Genomic DNA, 26,946 nt, shown 5'->3' with positions numbered 1-26,946 from the left:
GTGAAAGTGACAGGGTGGACTAGGTCTTTGATGTCATCATAATCCCAGCAGTGGGGATGGTAGCATGGTGAGTAGCACAGAGAAACAAGTTCTCTGTTAAGAAAAAGCAATTGTTTGAAACATAATTTTAAAATGGGATGTTATTGTTATCTTTATTTTGTTTATGTACATTATACTGCTTATAAAGTGTTACAGTTTTCAGAGACTAGTCAGTGGCTGAATCTTGTGACTGTTGCTAAAAGGGTAAAAAAGGGTTTTCAGGTTCAGAACAGGGTTTCAGTTAGGAGTGACAACAGGAAGGCAACTGTAAACTGCAGAATGTAGGGACCAATCAGAACAAGGTCTAACAATTGTCAGCGGCTGATTGGCTAGAACCTTCCTGAACAGGTATATAAGGAAGAACAGCGCACTTTAGGAAAAGCCGTAGAGAGGCGGCTGGCAGGCAGCTGAAAGGAAGAAGATCTACAGAAAGAAGTGAAGAGAACTATCAGCCAAGGTTTTCCAAGAGCTGGATGAGTAAGAGGCTGAAGGAAAGGAAGATTCCTCATCAGCAAAAGGCAGGAAAAGGAGCACAAATAACCTAACAAGGGGCAAGATGATCTGTAGCTGAGCCTGAAGGGATAAGTGAAATGTCTCAGCAGAATCAGAGGGAAGACGGCAAGGCAGTTTGAGTCAATCATCTACAAGCATCATGAGGAAGCTGCAAGCCCAATCCGAATATCACTCTCCATCCACCAGCACGCAACGGGAGAAGCACAGTAATTCGCTATGTATATAAGTAGGGATAGTGACTATGAAGGCCTTGTCTTAGTCGCAGTCTTTTTACAGAGGGTGGGAGTTGTATATAAATTAGATTTGGTGTTTTTTCCTAAAAAATATTGATTCCCCTCCCCCCTGTACAACTTCTAATTTTCAGATAGTCCTTAGTAAGGGCTACAGTCCTTGGGCTGTAGTAAGGGCTATAGTCCGACTCCTTAGTAAGGGCTACAGTCCTTAACAGATTGTCACAAGCAGTCCTAATCAGAAGGATCATAATTCTGGAACCAAGAGGAGTAAAGATGATCCCAAAACCCCAGCAGAGAGCCCCCTGAGGAGTCATGGCACCAATCAGCTCTGAAGAGTCTTAGCACCTGATGCAGCAGCGGCATTGGTGGAGCGGAGAGAAGCAGAGCACGTCCTGTTAAGAGACACCTGACTCTCGGAATGGGACGTTCTGACTGTCATGTATGTCTTTACCCCTCCATCCATGCCACTGTTCTAGGGAATGCTAAGTGTCAATACTGTGGTTTGATTTCATGTTACAAATGTTAGGTGCATCACTTTCGTTTCTCTTCTTCCCTGCTTGAGAATGCAGCTGCGTAATCTATGTATTTATCTGAGGCTCACCGAAATGACCTTGGATGTCTGAAATGTTACCATCCCTTTCTATCTTGTCAAGCTGATGTATGAGCAAAAGTTTCCCCGACTTTTCCCGCTCAGAACTGTGGGCTAGGGAGGAGGGAAATGTTTGAGTATTTTAGATCTGTACTTCCCCCCAAGCCTCTGTTCCTTTCAAAGAAGCTGTACTGCTTAGTTGCTCTTTGCCTCTAAGTAAACCTATGGACCTGTGCATATGGAAAAGATCTGATTTCTGAATAAAAATAATTTAACCAAGCACCTGTGTCTTGCTGCAATGATCCAGGGATCTGTTTGCCATATCCTGTCATCCATAGCCTGACACTGACTCAACCAACTGGGTCTCCAGAGCACTGGGTAAAATTGGGAGGAGATTTGGGATTCTTTCCGAAACAGGTTCTGAGTGCCTTCCCTCCTGAGTTGGGAATCGTGTTCTGACCGCTGTGGTGGGATGGAGGTGCTGAGTGGAGATGCTCAGTCACAGTTTGTCCTTGTGCTTCTTGCATGTGGGCTCAAAGGGATAGCAAGGTGCAAAGCTGCATCTTTCTGCTTTGCTGGATGTGAGGCAGGTAGTCCCAAAGGTTCCGAAATCTACACTGGGATTGAGGGTGCTGGTCCCCAAAGGCTTAGCCAAGGACTTTCCTGGTAGTCTTGGATGATGCCAACTTTAAAAGAGTCTTTCAGTCTGGAGAAGATGATACAGCAGACATTTCTGCCACATGTGTGAGGCACTTTGAGCCCATTCTCAGAGGAATGGTTTTCCATGAGAATGCTTGTTAAAACTTTTGGCAATGGTCACGTGAGTCCACAGTCTGGCTTTCACCCAAGCCTAAAAAGCACCTCTTCAAGACTGCTTGTTCCATCATATACTAGGACAGAACTGAGGAGGGAAATTTCCTAACAGTGGAAAAGTTACTGTGTTTTTGACAAATAGATATTAGTTTTGAATTACAATGGTTAGTGACTGATGGGGGGCAAGCCCAAAGAGAGAGAGAGAGAGAGAGAGACTCTGGGAGAAGGACCTCAAGGAATGCTGTGGCAATTGGAAGAGGGAAAAGTCACAATCACTCCCTCCTGGGCATGCATGCTGGGTAAGCTTGGAAGGGTTTCATGCCAAAAGGCTTAGCTCTAAAAAGTTTCAGATTTGGGCTGTGCACAGGCAGGGAGACACCAAAGAACACACAGATACAATAAAAGTCAATCCATATCCTCACGGTTTAAAAAAGGACAAAATAAAAATACCTGGGTAAATAAACAAGTCTTCACCTGGTGCTGAAATTTTAACAAGCTTAGCACCAAGTAGACAGATGAAAAAGGACCTGTCTCAGTGTCAGTCCCTGGCAGTCGGGTCCCTCAAGCCCTCCACAGTTAACACGCAGGTGTTCCAGCTGAAGCAGCTTTATTGAGATCCAGACAGTTCAGGATGTTCACACAAAGGCGGCATTTGGCAGAAGTGACAATTCAAACAAAGGCATTACCAATTATAGGGAAACTTCCTGCCCTTCGGGCTGCATTGACATTCTGTCACGAAACCCCAAAGAAGTTACGTGGGAACGGATTAGTTTAGACTAAAGGAAGTACAAAGTGAAAGTATCCCAGTCTCTGGGAAAAGACACAACGTTCGCTGCTAGCAGTTCGCCTTCAAGGACACTTGCCGGAAAAGTGAAAGTACATATTTTCAACAGATAATGGAGAGGCCGCACTGGTTCTCCTGCATTTTGCGTCAGCCGTTAAGACGCTCTCAGATGACATACGCAGTATACAGAATATAACTCTGGCAACCAGCCACGACCAGAACAAAATGCAGAATACAATAATGGCAGGTATGCTGGCATACATGACACTCGGTTGGGATGCCACAGCTGAAAGGTCCTTCTCATCTTACTGCTGGTAGGAAGAGACAGAGCAGAACCTCAGTGAAGATCTCAAAACACAGGCAAGGGTATGCAGGAGTAGGCAATCTCATGGCCACCAGGGGATTTAAAGGGAACAACCAGCACTCTCCGTTGGACTTGGAAGTGAATGGGCAGCTATGGACGGCCCTATGATCTCTGTAATTAACGCCAGTAAGAAATCTGGTTACTGCATTCTGCGCTTCTAAGTAATTATCAAAGGCACTGCAGTTAGTCTGCTTTGAGCGGGATCAGAGCAAGGCTAACCACGGCAAGATATTACCTTTCGAGGCTGAGGCCCACCAATGAAAGCTGGTAAAAGTTCTATAAACCACAAAGGAAACTTGAATGTTCATCTACGGACATGGATATAACGGTACACCCAAAACTGCTCCGTTAGGATGAGCATGACCCTGCCGAGAACAAGCTCGGTCCCCACGTCATAGGTCAACAGGACCTCATTTTGATCTGAACTAATACCTGGAAGCAGCAATGGGCAGGATGAAGGCCATTTAATTAAACTCAATCCAGAACAGCCATTGATTCATCTGACTGAGAGGAAATGGATAACCGAAGCTAGTTGTCATTCATATATTGATGAAACTTTATTCCAAATTCCCAGATGACCTCGAGCAGCAGTTTGTAAGGATCTGCCAAGCAACTCCCCAAAGACTTCACTGCAGGCAGTAAAAGAACTTTACTGAAAAGCTGCTAATATCATGAGCTTACTCCATCTTTGCCAGGAATAACATTCACATGCAAGCATCAAACATATATAGGCTTCCAAAGTGCGGGCAAATTCTACAATCCTCCCCAATTCTACAATCCTCCCCATCTAACAGTCAGCTGTGCTTAGCAGGAGAGCATCTAAGCGGGAAAACAGCAGAACTGATGCACGGGATTTTCAAGGCTGTGGTGTCTGTGCGGGTGCCTCTTCCCAGAGAGAGGGTCCTGGTGCAGTTCAGAGGAGCATACAGATAACAGCAGGAACACACGCCCCGCCCCCCTTGCATAGTTTCACATTGCGGGTCCAAAAGACAAGGCGAGTAACATTTGCAGTCCAGTCAAAGAATAGCCTCATGATCATGACTTAACCATGATCATAACATAAAGCATTAGACTACAATCATAACAGCAGGGTTTGCTGGGTATGACAGGTGATGCTAAGCACCTGACACAGTTTTAGGTAGAAAAGCAAGGTGGAGCAAATAGAACTCTGAGGGACCATCACTATGAATACCACACGGCCCATCCTCCAGCACCTCTTTTTAGTACTAGACAGCCAGGGAGGACTGGAGGCCCTGGAAGGCTCTTGCCCCTCAGACCCACCTCAGCCAGCCCATCTAGAAGTCCATGACTGAATGCCCTTAGGAGAGACAACAGACTCAACCATGGTACCTTCTCTTGTCTCCCTCCTGGCAAAGGCAACCAGAGCAGTTTTAGTCCAGAAACCAGGCCTGAAACCAGATTGTAATAGATATAGAAAAGCTGTCCCATCCAAGAGAGCCTGGAGGTGATCAGCTGCCAGCGTTCTGTCTTGTGCAGAAAGGCGGCAGCTATTGAGCTTCTTCAGATCCAGCAAGGAGTTTTTCGGAAGAGGTTTAAGAACTAAATTATTCCAGGGGGTTAGCACTCCGCTCTTTAAATGGAGCGTTTACTGCCTTCCAGACCCACACTGACATTGCCCTCAGGCTAGAGTGGAATAAGCTCAGACGAGAAGGCTCAGATATGGAATCAGAATAGCCATCACAATTCCTCCCCAAACAAAATTTAACTTCCCCCTGGGCCTGCCAATGCCAGACACTCCCCGCTTTCACCTGGTGGTTCCGTGGGGCAGGGCTGAAGGTCACAGGTCTGTTTACCAACAGGTTTTACGAGAAGGTCGCAGCCCCGGACAAGATCTTTCCCTTGGTAGCACTTGACGTCTCGCATCCTGACACCAATGCCGCACGTCTTTGTACACTGAGCAGGTGAAAAACAGAGAAGATGCTTTTTTTCTCTCTGCAGAGGCAAGGGAACAATCAGCTTACGGCCAGAATCTGTCAGCTACCCTATCACTTGGACTGGACTGCCTTGCAAAATTTGCAAAATATTTGCCGTTCTTCAGAATTACAGATTTTACCAGTGAAATTTTGAAATGGAATTACAAGGTTCTGTGCATGTCGCAATTCTGAAGGAATGCAGCTTCAATTTGTTTTTAAAAGCAAGTTTCTAGTCCTAAGGCTGCCAAGATGAGCTTGAGAGCATGTGGGCAAGCTCTGCTGAAATCCTGCGATGTACTTGCTTAAGACTGTCAAAGGATAAAGACCTGGGTGTGAGTGACCAAGGCCAGAGAAAGTGATGCAACATTTACAAAATTTTACATAGAAGATACACTTTGTCAATTTAGCACAGTTTATAAAAGTTGCAGATTAGAGTTGAATATGAAATTGAATTTGGATTCCTTGGGTGAAAATCTTTAGTATTTTAGTTTTTTAAAAGGGTAGCCAGAGGAGGAAATACTGTTTCTGCCTGAGGCCTTGAGAAGCCACTGCCGCTTTGAGCAGACTCATAATAAGGTCAATTTATATCAGTTCTGTCCACTATAAAATATGAAATCATACATCCCCAGAAATTATATCAAGAATTCAATTAACAGACATCATCTAAAGCTGCAGAAGAAAATTTGAGGAGATGTTTGAGGAGCTAATGTGGTTCCCTTCTAGGAGAGGGGTGCAGCGAAGGATGCCTTCCTTTAGGGAACGGAGTGAAGAATGAACTCTTCCCCTCTGGCTCTCACATGGCACAGCCTGCACTCGATGGCCTGGCCAAGACATTGGCATGACAGTCAGGAACTGATTAAGCCCTGCTTGTCAGCGCCAAGGTGAACCTTTCACCGTTTGAGTGGCTTGGAGCAGAACACAGCCTGCCAAGGCATAATCAGGACTGGCTGTGCTTTCGAGGAGAACAAGGAGGAGAGGGAAGGACGTGGAGGGGCAGATTTCTTCTTTCATAGTTCAGCCTGGTAACAGAATGAAAATGCCGAGTCAGGAGGGCTGAATGAGGATCTTAGAGCATACAGAAAGGGGCATTAATCAAAGCTTCAAGCAGTCTAAACCTATATGCTTCCAGTGATTTAATAGGTTATGATAAATTTCAATTGTGAAGGCAAAAATTGATGAAGGCAAAAATTTAATTGGAGTAGCTGCAAGTTAAAGGACAGCCCTTCATAGAGGTGATTTCAATTTTGGTATGTTACTGCTTTATTGGGAATATGAAAATATTAACCATAGCAACAAGTGATGTATGAAACTTGAATTTTGCACATCTGCTTTCAACATCCTTGAAACTGAATGTGCTCAATCCAGTAAAACTTTCCAATTAATTGATATCTCTAACAGGATTGGCATGGGCCCATCAACCATTGTCTCATACATTCCAATTCTACTGCTTATTTTCATTTATATTGCACTTGTTAAAAATTCCAAAATACGTTGTAAGAGGATTTACTGTGTTCAACTGCAAAACTTTGTTGTTTTTCAAACGGAACCAATGCTGGCCAAAGCTGCATATGGTGCCTATTGCTGATGGAGGAGAGCTTGAATCCCATCACCATATCCAACCTGCTCACCATTACCCTTGTTTTTACCCACATCCCCCTGGAAACTGCCCCTTACCTCAGACCAAGGGGTCGTGTACCACTTGAAACAAGGGCGTTCAAAGCAGGTCGTTTCCTCCGAGGGTTTCTTGGTGATATCACATTCACTTGGGTTGCGGGTTTTGATTTTTCCAGTGACGATCTCCAGGCAAAGTACAATCCGTTTCTTCACCCCTCGGCCACATGTAGTGTTACACTGTCAGGGTAAAAGCCAAACTGAAATCTTGGGGGAATCCGCCCACCCGCAGAAACGCTGCACACCCTAACCACGGCTTCCGTAACATCCAAAGCTGTGTGTATGCAGGGAGTCCTTGCTGTTTGAACTCTGGCTTTCATTTTGTTAAAAATTAAAAAGACAGGTTGCTCATACTTATGGTTGTAAAGGTAAGCTTAAGTACGTAGAAATGGAATCTTGCATAATCTGAATTCCCAGTGGACTGGGAGCTCCAGTGCCCTGTAGAGCTCTAAGACAGGCAGAAGCAGAATAAATTATGCACTGTACACACATACATGCATAGCTGCGCAATTTATACAGGTTGTAAAATCTGACTTTTCACTATATGCAGAACTGGCGGAGGGGGATGTTGACAGCAGAGTATAGAGACCAGAACTTACCATCTGACAAAAGCTTATTTTGGCTTTATGCTTCTTCTGCACAACAGCCCCTTTAAAAGCAGTCATTTAAGGCCTCTTTAACATTCATTTGTAGCTTCTCCAGAACTGCCCACAGCTCATTTGACACATCAGTGAGCAACTCTGTTTGCATCCCTTCAAGGACCTTCAAGTTAGCTGAAGTGCATGCTGCATTACTTTCTCTGAGGAGGAGACTGTTGCATTACTCATGTCTGCTTTATCTAGTGCCAGTGGCAGAGAACTGCAGTGCAGAGAAGGAGGCCACACCAGCACAAGAAAACCCAAGCCAGAAGTTCTCTTACCCTTTCCCAGTCCTGGGCCAGCCAATGTACAGGACAATTCTTGTCCCCACAGGGATGTATGGCAAGCGGCTTCGTCTCCACGTTACACTGAGATTCAGGCACTACACGCCCATCACTGGTTTTGCAATATACATGTCGAATCATTTTCCCCTGGCCACAGCTTCCACTGCACTGAAAAATAAATAGACAAGCGGGATACAGGAAAAGGAGTTATTAAAAAAATTCACTGCATTCTACTCTAACGGGGTTTGAGAAGCCTGCAAATTTCTTATGTCTTGCTGAAAACTTTGTCTTCCAGAAGGTGGAGAAGGAAACAAGGGGGTCTGCTTTCTTGGGCCTAATTCTCACTATCATGGAAGAACTGGTTGATGAGGTGAAAGTAGGGGGCACCCTGGATAGTAGTGACCATGTAATTTTGGACTTTAAGATCTTGGGTAAGGGAAAAGCTGATCGTAGTCAGATGCATAGGCTGGGTTCTAGGAAAGCTAAATTTAACAAGCTCAAAGTTATGCTGGGTAGAATCCTATGATCAGAAATACTCAAGGAGAAGGGAGCTCAAGATGGGTGGGAGTTTCTTAAAAGCAAGATATTGAAGGCACGATCTCAAATGATTCCAATGAGAATGAAAAATGAGAGTAACTAAAGAAACCAGAGTGGCTCCATAAGCAGCTTGCTAATGAACTGAGAAATAAAAGACTCATTTGGGAAATGGAAGAGGGGGCCTTATCACCAAGGATGAATATAACGAATTGCCAGTGCCTGAAGAGAGAATGTTAGAAAAGCTAAAGCTCAGTATGAGTTCAGAATAGTGAGACATGCTAAACACAACAAAAAAGGGTTCTCAGGTTATATTCAGAGCAAGAGAAAGAACAAGGAAGTAGAAGGCCCACTGCCGGGAGAAGAAAGTGAAATTTTAACAGGTGACAGAGGGCAGAACTGCTCAGTTCCTATTTTGCCTCCGTCTTCTCTTGCAAGGCGAACTGTGCTCAACCTGGCAAAAAGAGAACACATGATGAAGGAAGATAACTGCAGCCTGGGATAGACATAGGGGCGGTACGTAAACACCTCACGTCTTTAAATGAAATCAGGTCCTCAGGGCCAGATGAATTGCACCCTAGGGTGCTAAAGAAACTTGCTGATGTAGTTGCAGAGCTTCTGTCTATCCTTTTTGAGAATTCTTGGAGAACAGGTGAGGAGGCAGGCAAATGCTATACTCATCTTCAAGATGGGGGGAAAGGAGGATCCAGGGCCCTTTTCACACTACTTACCGGGACGCGCAACGATGCAGAACATCGCGCTACAAATGCGGAAAATCACGTTTTCTTGCACGAGATTACGCGATTTTCCGCGTTCGTAGCGCGATGTTCCACGTTGTTGCGCATCCTGGTAAGTAGTGTGAAAAGGGCCCTGGTAACAATCAACCCGTCAGCTTAACGTCCATACCTGGAAAAGTCTTGGAACACATCATCAGTCAGTCAGTCCTTGAACATTTAGAAAAGACAGCTACTGTATTACTAAGAGCCAGCACAGATTTCTCAAGAACAAATCATGCCAGACTAACCTTAAAGTTACTACTTTGTTGGATCAGGGGAAAGCTATGGTCATACTTTTCTTGATTTCAGTAAGGCGTTCTGATAAGGTTCCACATGGTATTCTTGTTGTCATGTTGGTAAAATGTGGTTTGGATCCTGCTACTGCCAGGTGGATTTGTAACGGGTTGACAGCACCCGAAGAGTGCTGGTAAGTGGTTCCTCATCCTCTTGGAGAGGAGTGACAAGTGGAATGCCTCAGAGACCTATCTGGGCCCTGTGTTGTTCAAGGTCTTTGTAAACGACTTGAATGAAGGAATAGAGGGGATGCTCATTAAATTTGCAGATGATACTAAATTGGGAGGGATTGCAAACACAGTAGAAGACAGAAGCAAGATTGCAGGTGATCTTGACAGGCTGGGAAACTGGACTAAAGCTAACAAAATGAATTTCAACAGAGATAAATGTAAAGTCCAGCATTTAGGTAGGAAAAATCAAGGCATACTTATAGGATGGGGGAGATTTGTCTTGGCAATAGTACATGTGAAAGGGGTCTAGGGATCATAGTACATAACAATGAACATGAGCCAGCAGTTTTTTGTTGCTCCAGAGGACTGGACCAGAAATAATGGGCTAAAATTAAAGCAAGAGTTTTTGGCTAAAAATTAGGAAGAACTTGACAATTAGAGTGGTTCTTCAGTGGAACAGGCTTCTGAAGGCAGGGGGGGTTAAGATTTGGAGGTTTTTAAGAAGAGGCTAGATGGTCACCTGACAGCAATGATGGTTCTTTGAATCAATATTACTTTAGGCAGATGAGGAGGGGGAAGGCATGAAGGAATGAGCCAGTGCTTGGCTCTTGTGGCTCTTTCTTTTTATGCCCAGGGTAATGCCAACCACCACTTTGGGGTCAGGAAGGAGTTTTCCTCCAGGCCAGATTGGCCATGGATTCTGGTCATAGAGCAGGGATCACTGCGGGTGGGTGGAGGTAGCCGTGCATTTCCTGCGTTGTGCAAGAGGCGGACTAGGTGACCCTTGGTGTCCTTTCCAGCTGTACATCTGAGAGTGTGGACTGGCCCAAGGTCACCAGCAAGCGTCCATAGCTGAGTGGCAGTTCAAATCTGGTTCCCCCAGATCATAGCCTGACACTCTAACCACTACACCACACTGGCTCTCAAACGCTGATCAACTGCAAACATTTTAGGGAAGAAGGTAAAACATTGTAACAGTGCCTAGAAATACACATGTGACATCTGTTAGGTTAGTCAGCCACCCAGCCCCTCCTTCCCTTGTTTCCCCCCACCTGTGCCTTTCTCCACTGAGCCTGACACGAGTCCTTTCATGCCCTTCTCCGTTCCCACCATCCCATGCATTTACCACCATCTGGTGCAATATAAAAAGCAGTCAAGTGACATCTTTTACTGAACCACCTTCTTGAGGTAAGTTGGGTGGGGTCAGAGCGGGGCAGGGCCTCCTGTTCTGGCAGCTTTGTGAGGTATCCGACTTAATTCCCAATGGGTGGGCCAATAGTGAGAGCTGATATTACAGTCAATCTCTAATCTTGTCATCCTGCGTCCCCCTTGATGAGGAAAATTTCTGTCTGTATAAAAGGGGGGATATAACCAGGCTTCCTTCTGCAATTCTTCTTATGCAAGAACATTCCCCTCTTTGTCTTGTGGCAGATTCCAGCTGGTGGGGAGCATTTCCGCCTCATGGCAGAGGATTGTATTTTGTCCTGTTTGTCTGAACTGATCCCTCAAATCATCTCTTCTGTGGGTTCACTCTGCCAGGACAGTATCCGGCATGAAATATGCAGCTGCACAGGAGAGGGCATGTGAGGCTGTGGCTAAGAGAATGAACTAGCGCTCACTCTGAATCTTGCCACTATTGCGAGCTTAGGGACGGCACTGTTCCGACAACCTCCCCTTCCTGGGCAATGAAGACTTGCTCCAAGAATACTATATAAATGCAAAAAAGATTATCAGTATTAATGCTCTTGCTTCCTTCCCCCCAGTTCCTTCAGTTTAGTAGGTCCCCTTTTTCCACTAAATCACCAAATGGAAATTGTTGCAAATCTATTCCACTGGTGTAGAAAAGAGGAGGAGGGAGTTTGCCAGGGTATCAACTATTTTCAGCCCCCCCAAGATCTTTCTTCGGGAGATGCATTTCTCACGGTTGCTAGCCATCTCCATGGAGACTTGCTTGTTTTAGACTATTTCACCAAACTGAAAAATCAGAGTAAAAATAATTTGAGAAGCAGCAGCTCCGCATGACATACATGCACACACGCATACACTTTTAAATACTAAAATTAGAAAGATTAGCATAGATTAGTTGCAGCTTTAGTTCAGAGTTCTCACGCAGGCAGTCTTACTTCGTAAATATAATACTGATTGGACTGTCCATAGACTACAGAGATTCTATAGAAGAAGTAGACAAACAAAACGGGGGCATCTCTCACAAAAAGGATGGGTAAAATCCCCTTCCGAACACCCAACACACCCTTGCTGGCTTTGCAAAGGTCCCCTCTCAGTTTCTTGCCCCAGGCAAGCTTCAAAGATTGCTGATGTACCAAGCAAATGGTGTTAGTGTATATGGGAACTTCCTGGCTATAGTTCTCACCGGAAAAAATAAGAAATAAGAAACTGACGCAATTTTTTTTTTGTGATTTCTCGTGTCAAAGTACATCCTCATGCTGTCAAGGAAGCAGCTCCCCAGTACCTAGCAACGGTTTCATTTGGCCACTGGGGATATTTTACCCATTCTCCAAAGGCCTTTTAAAAGCCATCCTTCTACAAATGGATTAAAGATAAATATAGAGACTGAAACATAGTAAGGCAATACTGCAAGAAATATCAGACATCACAGTCAATTTTGTGTTAAGATAAAATATGAGATCTGGAGAACTAGAATGTTGATATAAGCAAGCCTAATGAAATTTTTGTATTCTTTTTTCTCGCTTTCCCCCCTTACTCTCTCTTTTTAGTTCTTTCTTACTTTCTATCTATATGGAAAACCAATAAAATATATTTAAAAATAAATAAATAAAAGCCATCCAAACAAGTTGCTGCCACTACCACTTCCTACTGTGAGCGCCTTTAATCAAGAATGTGTTGTGCGGACAAGCACTTCCTTTTATCTGACCTGAATCAACTTCACTGGGTTGAAGCTTACAAGAAAAAGGGTTCACCACCTATTTTCTCCATACCATGCTTCATTTTTAAATGAGTTGCCTCAAATGCTTTAGTTGTTAAGAAGTCGTTCCACCATCTTTCCCAGTTACGTATATATATATTTTCAGATGGGGTGACCAGATAAAGTATTCCAAATGCGATCGTGTTATAGAAAGGCCACCTGCTTTATTCTTCCAGCGATGATTTTCCCAGCACCACACACTAGTTGGCTGCATTCAGACATCAAATTGTTCTGACACTGTGCAAAAACTTCTGCTTGTTGACAGGCTTCTTCTCATACAGAATGATGGGAAATCTCTGCTTACCTACAACGTACAAATGCAGATATCTTGCTTGAATGGAGTTCCTCCCCCCTCTGCTCTCCAAGCAATTGCAGCCCTGAATCCCAGCTGGTGGGGGTGGGGGTGGGGGTGGGGGTGGGGGCGGGGTCAAGGTCGGATTCACCCAAATACCTACGTCTGCATGTCACAAGTTAAGTAGAGTTTGTTTTAAAACAGGATTCCTTTGTGCACTTAAATTTTATGGTTAATGTACTGGCTAAGTGCTGTAATAATAATAAAGAAAGAAACAGGATTCCTTCAATGCACATTGGAGAAGAAGAGGCAGGAGTCAGGCAACAAGCCAGGTCTGTGCAGGGGGTTGGCTTAGTGCGATGCTCGCTGGAAGCCACTGGAGCCAATGGTTTCACTGAGGGTCTGTCATGATCCCAAGAAGACCCCCTTCCTGGTGAGTCACCACCAGTTTGGACTACATCAGTGTCTTTAAGAACATGGGGTTGCTATACAAAATAAATCTTCCAGGGGTGGCAGAATATTATTGGCAAGCATGTCCTAAAAAAACCCCTACCATTTATCAAGCTACATGCTCACATATTAGTCACTTCTAGCTCACTACTGTGGCCTGAGGAAGTACAAAACTCTTACTTTTGTTTTTAAAAAAAAGGGAAAGGAAACAAAATCACTGGAAGTCAAAACACTACCAAAGTATAAGTATTATTTTCATCAGCTGAATTTTCATAATTTGTTCTTCTCTTTTCTGAAATAAAATGAAACCAGGGCCATTTCCACACAGCTTACCTTCTTCCGAAAACTTCTGAAAAACAGCGTCTTCGCATGCTGTTACCGCGCGAAATCGTGCGAGATGACACTGTCTTCCACGATAACAGCGTCTTCTTGCACGATTTCGCGCAATAACAGTGTCTTCCTGGCGCGATTTCGCACGCAAGGATGCTGTTTTTTGGAAGTTTTCAGAAGAAGGTAAGCCGTGTGGAAACAGCCCAGAAGAAAAAACTTAAACACCATTTCCTACTTGATTGAAATTTTGGGGCATATGTTATTTAAAAACAAAACAGGTTGACAGGAACATATCAATCAAATAGGGGATACTATTTGGGTAGAAAGGAGTCATACAAATGTTTTAAATAAACAAAATAAATTTCAAAATTCATTTTTCAGAACAGTTTGCAGGTAAGCAGTGTAACTTGCCATTTTTAAAAAGTTTCTGCCTGCCTGCCTGCCTCCTTTTTTGAAAAAACAAACCCGTGCGACCTTGTGCCTTTAAAAAACAATTTAAATTCTGGAACTTTTGATGCCTCTGCTTTGAGGCTTGAGGATTAGGAAAGGCCTCTTTTGCCTGCTTCTTCCTCTTCTGAGGAAGCAGGAGATGGGGCAAGACACTGCAGCTGGCCTTCTGCTTACGTTGGAGAAGAGGGTTTTACTGGAAGTCAGAGACTGTCTGCCAACTCAGAGCTCCTGTGGACAGCTAACAAATGCAATTTAATCCTCACGCTGTGGGGAGTCATGCCCAGCTCGCTTAGCTGAGAGCTTTCAGATGGCAAAAACAGAAGCCAAGGCCATGGGTAACTCACAGACACTAACCCCCCAAAGGAGCCCCCATCTGACAGTTGTGTGGAGATGTTTCTAAAAGCGGCCCCACAGACATGCTCCAGAATAGCTTCTTGCTAAAATGCACAAATATGCCCTTTTCCAATCTTTTTGTTTACATATGTTGTTACCGTGAGCTTTTTCACTGTGCCCATTTTCACTGCTGATGTTCCTGATTGTTTCTTTTACAATGATTTAACACCACGTTATGCCTTTTATACATTACTAGCAGCAAAGCCTGTTGTGGAAAAACATACAATGGGCTCTAGAAAGGGGAGGGCAGGCAGGTGGGCTTTCCCTCCACCTCCATCACTGATCCCAGCTAGATGAAGGCGGGGAGGGGGGGAGCATGGCCACCTCCTCTGCTCCTGATCCCGGCCAAGCGTAGGGGCAGGCAGGCAGGCATTGCGACCTAATTTGTGCCTGATCCCAGTCAGGTGAATTGGAGGTGGCATTGTCTCCTGCTCCACACCTGATCCCAGTTGGGTGAAGGGGGGCAGGCACTGCCACTTGCTCCACTTTTGATCCCAGCTGGGAGAAGAAGGGATGGGCATTGCCTCCTACTCTGCACATGATTCCAGCTGGGTGAAAGGGGTGGGCATTGCCACCTGCTCCACGCCTCATTCCCGCAGGTTAAACGGGGGTGGGCATTGCCTCCTGCTCTGTGCCTGATCCAGGCCGGGTGAAGGGGAACAGGCATTGCCTCATTCTGTGCTCCTGATCCCAGCCAGGTGAAGGGGGCGGGCATTACCTCGGGCTCTGTGTCTGATCCAGGCCAGGTGAAGGGGATGGGCATTGTCTTATGCTCCGCTTCTGACCATGACTGGGTGAAGGGGGTGGGCACAGTCACCTGTTCCTTGCCTGATCCCGGCTGGGTGACGGGCAGGCAGGCATTTCCACCTGCTCCGCTTCTGATCCCAGCTGGGTGAAGGCTGAGAGCAGGCATTGCTACGTGCTTTGCTCCTCATCCCAGCTGGGTGAAGATGGTGAGCAGGCATTGCCACCTGCTTTGCTCCTGATCCCAGCTGGGTGATGGCGGAGGGTGGGCATTGCGACCTGCTCTGCTCTGGATCCCAGCTGGGCAAAGGCAGGGGAGGCATTGCTGCCTGCTCTGCACCTGATTTTGGCCTGGGTTTCCCACCACATCAGCGTCCCTCCACAGCAGCACCCTCTGGAGGTGCACCAGGGTAGGAAGTGAGTTGTCTTGAATACACTTAGCCTTTTATATAGTAAGATATTCCATTGAGGCAAAACAACATTACAAATTACACATCTTTCAAAGGCCAAAACCAGAGACTCATTGGCTTGAATTGTACAAGGGAGAAGCAAAAATTCTCTCTACATGAGACGCCTTCGCGTTTTCGTCAAGTGTAGGAAGAAGCAAAGTTAGCCAGAAGTGTAGTTTTAAAAGACAGAGCAAGCAGAGATTGCTCCTTAGAGGGTTTGTTAATTTCATCTTCACCTCCTTGAAGGCTCTATCAATTTCACCTCTCCATTCTAAAATTGTGTGGGATCGCAAGGAGAGGGCAGTGAGGAATGGAAATGGGCTGGAGCTGCCTTCCAGAGCCGGGCTTGGGCCTGAAAATAATAATGAGCTGAAGTTTCCCTTCCGGCATTTCACAGCCTCTTCACATAGTTCCAGTGTATAGCAAAGCCTTTGCCCTACTGCTGGCTCTGTCTTTTAAACAACCCTTCCCAGCTACTATTGCATCTCCCGACACGTGTTCTTCATGTGTCAGATGTCTCAAAGTGGTGGGACTGTGGAGTTCGGTAGATTTTCCCATCTCACCTCCAGATAGCCAGGTAAGAAAATGTTAATGGGAAAAGCTGCTTCTTTTCCTCCTTCAATTCAAGCTAGAACTGAAATAAATCTTTGTGAAAATTTAAATCCCTCAAATTTTCAGATTCTGAAATTCATTTTTTAAATTTCAACTATGCATCAAATTTTGGAAACCAAATTTGAATGCTAGGGAAACCCACCATGGTGCAGTGGTTAGTGTTGGACTAGAATCTGAGAAGCCCAGTTCAAATCCCTACTCTGCTACGGAAGCGCATTCGGTGAAACTGGGCCATTCACTATCTCTGCCCTACCTCACAAAGTTGTCTTTGGAAGAATAAAACTTAGGTCCCCATCGGGAAGGAAAGCAGTATATAAATATTTTTCTATTGCCCATGGAGATGTTTGCTGATAAGCTGAATGAATGAGTGAATGAAGAGTAAAAAGCAAACAACATCATCCCCCTTAGTAATGCCATTAGAGGAATTCCGCTGTTTCTGCAGTATCAGCTGCCAGATATGTTCAATGCTGACAAATACATGTCACTTGTTATCAATTGTTCATCATCAGCCGGCCAATGCTTTTGGATGCAGAGTATTTGCACACAAAGCGAACAGTGGAGGGACTGTGGCTTAGTGGCAGAGCATCTGTATGTGTAACAGAACACACAGAGAATGTTTATTAATACAATTCACAGCAGAGAGACTGCTTGGCGGAAAATACATTCCAGATCTAACCCAGGCTGCTGATGTGCCACCCAGGCAAAAGCCAAGCACTTTTAAGTCCTGCTGATGTTAAATGAAGAGTTGAGAACTGACTCCAATATGATACAACAATGCTCAACTTTGGCTAGATAACTGAGGGGGTGAGGGGAATCATTCAGCGGAACTGGTGGCCAAACTGTTCAGTGCAGATAGAAAAAAGTGTTCCTTCATATAACATAATTTGGAATTCATTGCCACAAGATATGGGCTGTTTTCACAAGCCTTTACATTGCGCAAAACTCACAGAATGAGGGCGCCTTCATGGTGTGATTTCTAACATCATCACAGACTGCAGACTGGACAGTTCAGTGGATAGGGAACTGGTTAGAGGACCGCACCCAGAGTGGTGGTCAACGGCGTTTCATCAGATTGGAGGGAGGTGTCCAGTGGGGTGCTGCAGGGCTCGGTTTGGGGCCCGGTACTCTTCAATATTTTTATCAATGATCTGGATGAAGGAGTGGAAGGGCTGCTCATTAAATTTGCTGATGATACCAAATTGGGAGGGGTATCAAACACCCAAGAAGATAGAAATAAAATTCAACAAGACCTGAATACTCTGGAGAAGTGGGCAGCTGTGAATAGGATGCAATTCAACAAAGACAAGTGCACAGTATTACATCTGGGCCACAAAAATGAGAAGCACAAATACTGGATGGGGGATAGACATATGGGCAGTAGTATATGTGAAAGGGATCTTGGGGTAAGAGTGGACTGTAAACTGAATATGAGCAGTCAGTGTGATGCGGTGGCAAAAAAGGCTAATTCAATCCTGGGTTGTATCAAAGGGGCCATAGCATCGAAATCGCAGGTGGTCATAGCCCCTCTCTATACTGCCTTGGTCAGGCCACACCTGGAGTATTGTGTGCAGTTCTGGAGGCCTCACTTCAAAAAGGATGTGGACAAAATCGAGAGGGTGCAGAGGAGAGCGACGAGGATGATCAGGGGTCTGGAGACTGAGCCCTATGAGGAAAGGCTGAGGGCCTTGGGAATGTTTAGTTTGGAGAAAAGGAGATTGAGGGGGGGCATGATTGCTCTCTTTAAATATTTGAAAGGCTGTCATTTGGAGGAGGGCAAGGAGCTGTTCCAGTTGGCAGCAGAGGGTAGGACTCAAAGCAACGGGCTTAATTACATGCAGAAAGGTACCAGCTGGATATTAGGAAAACAGGGTTGTACATACCTGTATCTATTGTTCATCAAGTTGTTCTGTGCAGACACACATTGGGACTGTGCACACACAGGCCTGCCAACCGGAGTTTTTTTAACGCTTCCATAAAGCTCCACTAAAGGTCCACTTTCCCCAGTCACATCTCAGCCTGTTTTCCCGCCTAAATGGTCACGTAACTATGTGGGAGGAGTGGACCCCCCCTTCCCCTCAGTTCTCCTCCTGAGTCGCCGCGATCTCATACTGGACCTTGCCAGAGAGTTCACAGCGGGGCAGGAGGGAGGGAGGTGCGTCTGCACAGAAGAGCTCAATGAACAATAGTTACAGGTATGTGAGCGACACACTCACAAGGAGGTGGGGTGAATCTCTCTGAATCATAATTTAATAATAATGAATCAAAATACATAATAAACTTTATATTAAAAAGTTTGCAAATGTACAGGAAAATGGGAGCTATGCTAATAAAGATATAAGAACTTGCATCGACTTAAAATTGCATAGTGTTTACTTTCCCTTTTACTTTTACTTTCTATTAAACAAAGACTGCAGTACTGCTCTAATTGTCACCACATTCTATGTGACGTGAACCTCTACAGTATAATGTCAGACAAAGGTGTCTGGCTATGACTAGTCAGCTATCTTGCAGATCCCCCCCCCCCTTCGTCTTCTTCTTTTAATAAGAAGCGCAAAACTGCCACACGCTATGTGCAATTGATGTCTAAAGTGCAATGCCCACCAAAGGCACTCAATGATGGCCAAGGAACTGCTTTATAAACATGAATTAGAGGTACTTGTCGTATATGCCTGTCTGCATATCTGCCATGAATGTATTCTGTGTTATGTACTGGTCCTCTGAGGGCATGAGAAGTTTCTTATTGATGTTAAGGCAGTAGGTTATCTTGCAAGTATTTACTTTCTTTCATATATGCCCCTGCATGTATATGGGTTCTGCCTCTGGCTTCTGAGAGTGTGGGAAGTTCTTTATTGCTCCATGCCAGTGGGTTATCTTACAAATGTTTACTTTCCCTTTCTCGGCCGCTGAACCAGTGTCCTTGACAGCCAGCCAAAGCTGGCTCGTGGTGTGCTCCTCTGGTCCTCTATCCTAAGGTGGGAAGATTCCCTATAACTAACATTGCTAGCCCTACATAGGTCACATCTGCCAATTTCACCTGTCGATGCACCTTGTACTGAATGGATCCCTAATAAAGTTACTTCAACTGGAACACCTGTTCGTTAACTTTGGAGAACTTGGGGATCTAACTGCCAAGGACTGACACTTTCTCTTTCCCCGCTGCCTCCAGCAAGTGTCCTTGAAGGCCGGCTGCAGCCGGCTCGAAATGTATCCTTCTTGGGAACTAGGATGATTTCATTCTTTGTTCTGTCTACCCTAAACCTAGCTTCTCCTCTTCACCTCCCTTCCTGGCTCCTTCGCGCCCAAACTTCAATGGTCCCTATCCTGATGGTGAAAACCTTCCCTATAACTAACACTACCAACCTCATTCATGTCACTTCTGCCAATTCAGTTGTCTGAGCACTTTGAACTTGATGGATCTCTAATAAAGTTACTTCAACCAATACACCTGCATGTTTGCTATGGAGAACTTGGGGAATCTACCTGCCAAGGACTGACATTTTGGCAGAAGTCTCTTTCTTTTCCCCTGGACCCAAAACCCTGAAGTTGGACTACCGGCACCATGCCATATGAGTTAGACCAGGGAACTATGGAGTCACGAGAGGAACAATTAATCAATCTAGAACTGGGACAGAGCCTGTGGGATGAGGTGGCTGGAGACTCTTCAATGGAGCCTCTGCCCAGGCTCAGCGATGACGAGCAAGAGCTTGGGGTGATCCCTAAGGGGGCAACTCATTGGAACTGGCTAGTAACTACCCATCAAGAGTGGCCGCCCCAAAGACTGGTGAGCCAACCGACCTGAGAGGAGAAGATGCAACGGCGAGGTATGGCTTTCAGCCATAGTATGTCCAAACTGGAAGAGCTCCTCGGATCTGAAGCGACGAAAGATGAGGAGACCCCCCCTTGACCTCATGAAACCATTGAAGCTAGGGGGCGAGCCTGAGGAGGAATGGAGGGGCCCCATACCAGCCTGGGATGAGAAGGATTTCCAAGAGACTAACCCCAAGCACCTGTGGGCCGTCTCAGGGGAAATGGGCAAACTAAAGAGGGAGATGGCGCAGATGACAAGAGGACTACAAGAGATGATGTGCTGCCTGCCACTGGCAAGAGCACCCAGGGCCCGATGGAGATGGACCGGGGGGATCCCTTGGGGGGCCCACTTTGGCCACGACATCCCCCTCCCCCCTTCCACCATGGAGAGGGCCTTTTAGGCCAATAGGACTACCACCTGCTGTTCCTCCTCTCCAAGGAGGACCAGTTGCCCTGCCACCCCGGGAAGTGGCAGTAGGCCCATTGGGATATTACCCCCTCCCTCCACCTCCCCTAGGGGCCCCAGCCATCCAGCCACCAGGAGGGGTGCCGGGTGGGCCACCTCTATGACTGGCGCAACCACGGCCTCCTCCTCCGGTTCTACCACCCCCAGGATTACCGGTCACCCCACAAGGGATCCCTTTTGCCATGCCACCACAGCAGGGGTGGCGCAAATTGGATACGCGGTTCGAGGGAGACCCGGAAGAGTTGGGCTTCTTCATTGTGCAAGCATTGGAGTTTTTCCAAAAGTGGAGCCATACCTTTCCGAATGAGCACAGCTGAGTAAGCCATCTGGAGTCCAGGCTGGGTGGCTCAGCGGCTAAGTGGTATTGTCATTTATGCCAGTCTGCGTATCTGCGATGAATGTATTCTGTTATGTACAGATCTTCTGAGGGCATGAGAAGTTTCTTTTTGATGTTAAGGCAGTAGGTTATCTCACAGGTATTTACTTTCTCTTTCGCAGCTGCCTCCAGAAGTGTCCTTGAAGACCGGCTGCAGCCAGCTTGAAATGTATCCTTCTTGGGAACTGATTTCATTCTTTGTTCTGTCTAGCCTAAACCTAGCTTCTCCTCTTCACCCCCCCTGGCTCTTTCGCGCCCACAACTTTAACGGTCCTTATCCTGATGGTGGGAACGTTCCCTATAACTAACATCACCAACCCCATTTACGTCACTTCTGCCAATTCACTTGTCTGAGCACCTTGAACTTGATGGATCTCTAATAAAGTTACTTCGACAAATATATCTGCATGTTTGCTGTGGAGAACTTGGGGATTCTACCTGCCAAGGACTAACATATGGGCAGAAGTGATGTAAATGGGGAAACTCATTGGAACTGGCTAGTAACCACCCCTCGGGAGTGGGCGCCCTGAAGATCCATGGGCCAACTGACCCAAGAGGAGAAGCTGCATCAGCAAGGAATGACTTTCAGCCACAGTCCGTCCAAATTGGAAGAGCTCCTCAGAGCAGACGCGATGAAAGACGAGGAGCCCACTCTTGACCTCATGAAAGCCTCCAAGTTAGAGGGCGATCCCAAGGATGAACAAAGGGGCCCCATACCAGCCTGGGATGAAAAGGATGTCCGAGAGACTAACCCTGAGCACCTGCGGGCTGTATGGGGGGAGATGGGTGAACTAAAGAGGGAGATGGGGCGAGTGACAAGAGGATTACAAAAAATGATGCACTACCTGCTGCTGGCGGATGCGCCCACGGGACTAGGGCCTGATGGAGAAGGACCGGGGGTCCCTCGAGGAGCCATTTAGGCCATGATCTCCCCCTCCCCCCTTCCTCCACAGAGAGGGCCTGTGAGACCAATGGCCCTACCACTGCCAGGATTATCGATCGCACCTCAGGGGGTCCCTCCTGCTATGCCACCACAGCCGAGGTGGCACAAATTGGATGCGCGGTTCGAGGGAGACTCGGAAGAGTTGGGCTTCTTCATTGTGCAAGCTCTGGAATTTTTCCAAGAATGGGGCCATACCTTTTTGAATGAGCACAGCCGAGTAAGCCATCTGGGTTCCAGATTGGATGGCTCGGTGGCTAAGTGGTATGTCACCCTATATGAGGCCTGAGCCCCAGAACTATGGAACCTTGATACATTCATATGGGTGCTATGAGCTCAATTCGAGGACCCGCTCGAGAAGGAGCGGGTGAGAACCAAACTGAAAAGGATGCAGCAGGGCAACCGGCCCATGAGTAAATACGCCGCAGAATTCAGGCAGTATGCCGCCAAGGTGTGCGACTGGACAGAAGGGATCAAGATCACTTCAAAAAGGATGTGGACAAAATCGAGAGGGTGCAGAGGAGAGCGATGAGGATGATCAGGGGTCTGGAGACTGAGCCCTACGAGGAAAGGCTGAGGGCCCTGGGAATGTTTAGTTTGGCGAAGAGGAGGTTGAGGGGGGACATGATTGCTCTCTCTAAGTATCTGAAAGGCTGTCATTTGGAGGAGGGCAGGGAGCTGTTCCAGTTGGCAGCAGAGGGTAGGACCCGAAGCAATGGGCTTAAATTACATGCTGGATATTAGAAAAAACTTTTTCACGGTCAGAGTAGTTCAAAAGTGGAATCAGCTGCCTAGGGAGGTGGTGAGCTCCCCTTCACTGGCAGTTTTCAAGAAGAGGCTGGATGAATACTTGTCAGAGATGCTTTAGGCTGATCCTGCACTGGGCAAGGGGTTGGACTAGATGGTCTGTATGGCCCCTTCCAACTCTGTGATTCTATGATTCTATGATTCTAAGATCGCATTTTTCTGGGCCAGGCTAAACTCTGATTTAGCGGCCAAGGTCTTGGTGCAAGATGATCCCAGAACCTTGCTGGGATGGATCCAGCTTGCCTGCAAGGTGGAAAACTGGGAGCAAGTAGTAAATCTATTGAAGATGCAGCACCAGGGAACAACCAAGAATGCCCCCCCTCCAGAACATGTGGGAAAGAGAGGAGAGCCCTCAGCCTCCACTCCCCGGACATGGAGCAGGCCATCAGAATAGAGAAGGGCCTATGCCTATAGTGCCAAGGAGTGGGACATTTTGCTGCCAAATGCCCAGGAGGGTGAAGAGATCCTGTAGAGAGGAGCCGAGTGACGAAGAAAGCCACAGCCACAATAGGCAAACTGCCTAAAAAGGCCCCCAAGAAAAGAAGTGAGGTGGCAACGGGGCTCCAGGCGGCAGAGGGTTCAGACAGATCGAGCAGACATCCATCAGAGGAGGAGGAGACTCCCACCCAGCCAGTGGGAAACACCAACGACCTGTTGTAAGGAGGACCCATCGGCAAGTGCCAAAGGAACCAGCACCTCAAGAGATGAGACCAAAAGGGGCCTTACTGTACATGCCAATGACTTTAGTCAACCCCGGAGGGGGACTCACATTTGAGTGCATGTGTTAATTGACTCTGGATGCACTCGAGACTTGATTGCTCCTCCACTAGTCACCAGATTGGGGCTGAACGTATGTAAATTGGACCATCCTATTGTGTTTGAGCAGATGGATGGACCTCGAATGAAAGGGGTCCCAGCTAATGTGGAAACTGAACTTGTCCCGATGGAGATTGGGAATCACTGGGAAGCCAGGACTTTTGTTGTGAGTGATGCCACCAAATTCCCCTTGGTGTTGGGAATACGGTGGTTATGGAACCATGATCCATATGTAAAATGGAAAACGGGAGTGCTATATTTTGATGGGGGGGAATGCCGAAATAATGTATGGAACCCAGAGTGGGGCCCAAGTGCACCCCATCTCCCCAAGGCTTCCCTATTAACTCGGGAAGAGCTAGAACAAATCCCCCCTGAATATCAGGACTTGAACCAAGTATTTGATGAGAAGGAAGCCAATGAAGTCCCCCCGACCCCCAATAGGGCTACTGACTGTGCTATAGAACTGATCCCAAGGCACAAGCTTCCAAAAGGAAAATTATACTCAATGAGGAATGAGAGGAATTATGTAAGTTTATTGATAAAAACTTGGCACAAGGATTTATCCGCCTGGCAAGATCCCCTCATGCTGCACTTGTGCTGTTTCAGGAAAAAAAGGATGCGGGTTTGAGACTGTGTACTGATTTGCTGGGAGCGGTGTCCCAAGGAAAAATCTTCTCTAAACTGGATTTTAGAGATGCGTACTGTCAGGTTCTGCCAAAGGCGCCACCCTGTGAGACACCGACATGCCTGACTTCAGCCTTAAAGGACCTTCAGGAAATATGCGGGATCCCACTCTGTGGAAGGAGGGGGGATATACCTCACCCTCACACCCTCTCAGTCCACCACAGGTCCCTTCAACCTGACATAGTCCCGGCTGTCTTCCACAACAGCTGTCTCCAGTCGTCGGTCTTACTCTTTCCCTTCCTCTTCATCTTCTTTCCTTCACCTCCTCTCCGCTGCTCTCTCATACACTCTCTCTCCCTCTCTCTCCTCTGTTCCACCACACTCCTACACAACCCACCACGCTCTGTGGGTGGACTTCCCTTATATCCTTTTCCTCATTCCTGGCTCCACCTGCTAGCCACACCCCTTGTTTGCTCTCTAGCCCTGGCCTTGGCTGCCTCAAGCAGCTGCACCTGGGGTAGCTAGTCTGGCTGCTTTGGGCAGCTACAGCTGTGTTCTCTTGGCTGGCTGCCAAGCCTCCTCTGCTCTGACCTTCAGGCTCCTGGGCAGCTACAGCTGGGCTCTCTTACTCTTTCCCTTCCTCTTCATCTTCTTTCCTTCACCTCCTCTCCGCTGCTCTCTCATACACTCTCTCTCCCTCTCTCTCCTCTGTTCCACCACACTCCTACACAACCCACCACGCTCTGTGGGTGGACTTCCCTTATATCCTTTTCCTCATTCCTGGCTCCACCTGCTAGCCACACCCCTTGTTTGCCCTCTAGCCCTGGCCTTGGCTGCCTCAAGCAGCTGCACCTGGGGTAGCTAGTCTGGCTGCTTTGGGCAGCTACAGCTGTGTTCTCTTGGCTGGCTGCCAAGCCTCCTCTGCTCTGACCTTCAGGCTCCTGGGCAGCTACAGCTGGGCTCTCTTGGCTGGCTGCCAAGCCTCCTCTGCTCCGAGCTTCAGGCCCCTTGGCAGCTACAGCAGTGCTGTCTTGGCTGGCTGCCAAGCCTCCCCTGCTCAGAGCTTCCAGCAGCCTCAGCTGGTCCCTATTATTCCCTTCTTCCCTATTTGCACGTTGGGGCATGGCCCTGTTCTGCTTCTGCTGCCTTTCCTCCCCTGCCGGTAAGGTTGCTGTCTGGCTGGCTGTCCCTATCTCTTGTGCCTTCTCCTTCTGCCCTGGTCCCCTCCTGGCTGTCCTTACTTCCCCTGGCAGAGCTCTTAACCTCCCACTGGAGGGTTGGGCTAGCTGGTTTCCACCTGCCCCACCTGACACTCTGGGGCTTGGGAGCTGCTCTGCTCTCCTGTAGCTGGAGTGCCTCTTTCCCCCTTCTATTGTTGGTCTGCACTGCTTCTGGGTGTCCATTGGGGTGTCTGGGTAGTTGTCCCCCAACTGTCTCCTATCCCCTCTTCCTGGTAAGTCCGGGGGCTGAGCCTCAGACTCCAGACATGTACTTCTGAGTAAGAATAAGGGAAGGCGATGAATGGAAAACTGCTTTGAACACTCCTTTGGGACAATTTGAATACAGTCATGCCATTCAGATTACAAGGGGCACTGGGTTTTTTATAAATTTAATTAACGAGGTATTGCACAAATACACACCCACAAGGGTGTGGTTGTTTACCTGGATGACATGTTGATTTATTCACAAGATTACAAGTCCCACGTGAAACTAGTACAGTGAGTATTAAAAACCCTGAGGGACAACCACCTGCAGGTGAAATTGTCCAAGTGTGAATTCCACAAAGAGGAATTGGACTTTTGGGGGCATAGAATATCGGGGCATGGATTAAAAATGGATCCCACTAAAATACAAGTGGCGGTGGGGTGAGACCCCCCCCCAAAAAAACCAGGACGCAGTTACAATCATTCCTGGGCTTTGCTAACTTCTACAGACCATTCATAAAGAACTTTGTCCAGATATCTTTGCCACTAACTGATTTGCTGAAAACCAAAGGGAAGGGGCCACAAGGGGTGAAGCGCAGTGCTAAATGAGGTTGGACTAAGGAATGCCAAGAGGCTTTTGAGCCCTTAAAAACCCTATTCACCTCCGAGCTGGTCTTGCAGCACCTGGACAAGAAAAGGAAACTTATCATGCAAGTGGATGTGAGCGACGTTGCAATGGGGGGGGGGGCGGGTATTTTGCAAGCAGATGGTGATAGGAAATTATACCCCTGTGCTTATGTACCAAAAAAATTCTTTGGACCCGAACGCCATTGGGTGATATGGGATAAAGAGGCTTCGGCCGTTAAATTAGTTCTATGCACCTGGAGACATTGGCTGGAAGGGGCTAAAGTACCACTCGAGGTTTGGACTGATTATAAAAATTTAGAGGCACTGCGTGTCAGGGCTTGCCGTCGCTGCCGCTGGGCGTGGCACTGGGCGGTCTGCTCCTGACATCACAGGGGGGCCAGGGAATCTGCAGGACCCTGCTCTGTGGAAGGAGGGGCGGTATACCTCACCCAGACTCCCTCTCAGTCCACTCGCTGGCCTGCTCAACCTGGCCTGCTTACCCTCTGCGCCCTCCTTCATCTTCTCCTTCCAGGACTCTCCTCCAAGCCTCCACCCTTGCATCTTACTGCTCTCACTCCACATCATCACTCCTCACTCACACCCACCACCACAGGGCTCTTCCCAGCCAGCTTTTATAGGGCTTCCTCCTACTGCCCCACCCCTCTTCCAGCCTGGCCTTTGGCTGCACCAAGCAGTTGCAGCTGGGGTAGCTGATCTGGCCCCACTGACCAGCACCAGCTGTGCCTTGTTCTCTGGCTG

General features: G+C 47.1%; 1 protein-coding gene across 1 annotated transcript in view; it reads right to left on the bottom strand.

The window, feature by feature from the left end:
- Positions 1-26,946, bottom strand: part of ADAMTSL2 (ADAMTS like 2) — a 100,602-nt gene that overhangs the window by 8,000 nt on the left and 65,656 nt on the right. The window contains exons 18-20 of the mRNA XM_054997279.1: positions 7,860-8,030; positions 6,944-7,120; positions 5,105-5,249 (exon numbers count right to left, since the gene is read on the bottom strand). Of these exons, the coding sequence (XP_054853254.1) occupies positions 5,105-5,249; positions 6,944-7,120; positions 7,860-8,030 (493 nt within the window). The remainder of the gene's footprint in view (positions 1-5,104; positions 5,250-6,943; positions 7,121-7,859; positions 8,031-26,946) is intronic.

Source organism: Eublepharis macularius, chromosome 14 (assembly GCF_028583425.1).
Source record: "Eublepharis macularius isolate TG4126 chromosome 14, MPM_Emac_v1.0, whole genome shotgun sequence".
Classification (NCBI taxonomy): Eukaryota; Metazoa; Chordata; class Lepidosauria; order Squamata; family Eublepharidae; genus Eublepharis; species Eublepharis macularius.
The sequence above is the reverse complement of the archived record's forward strand: the minus strand, read 5'-3'. Positions and strand labels throughout refer to the sequence as shown.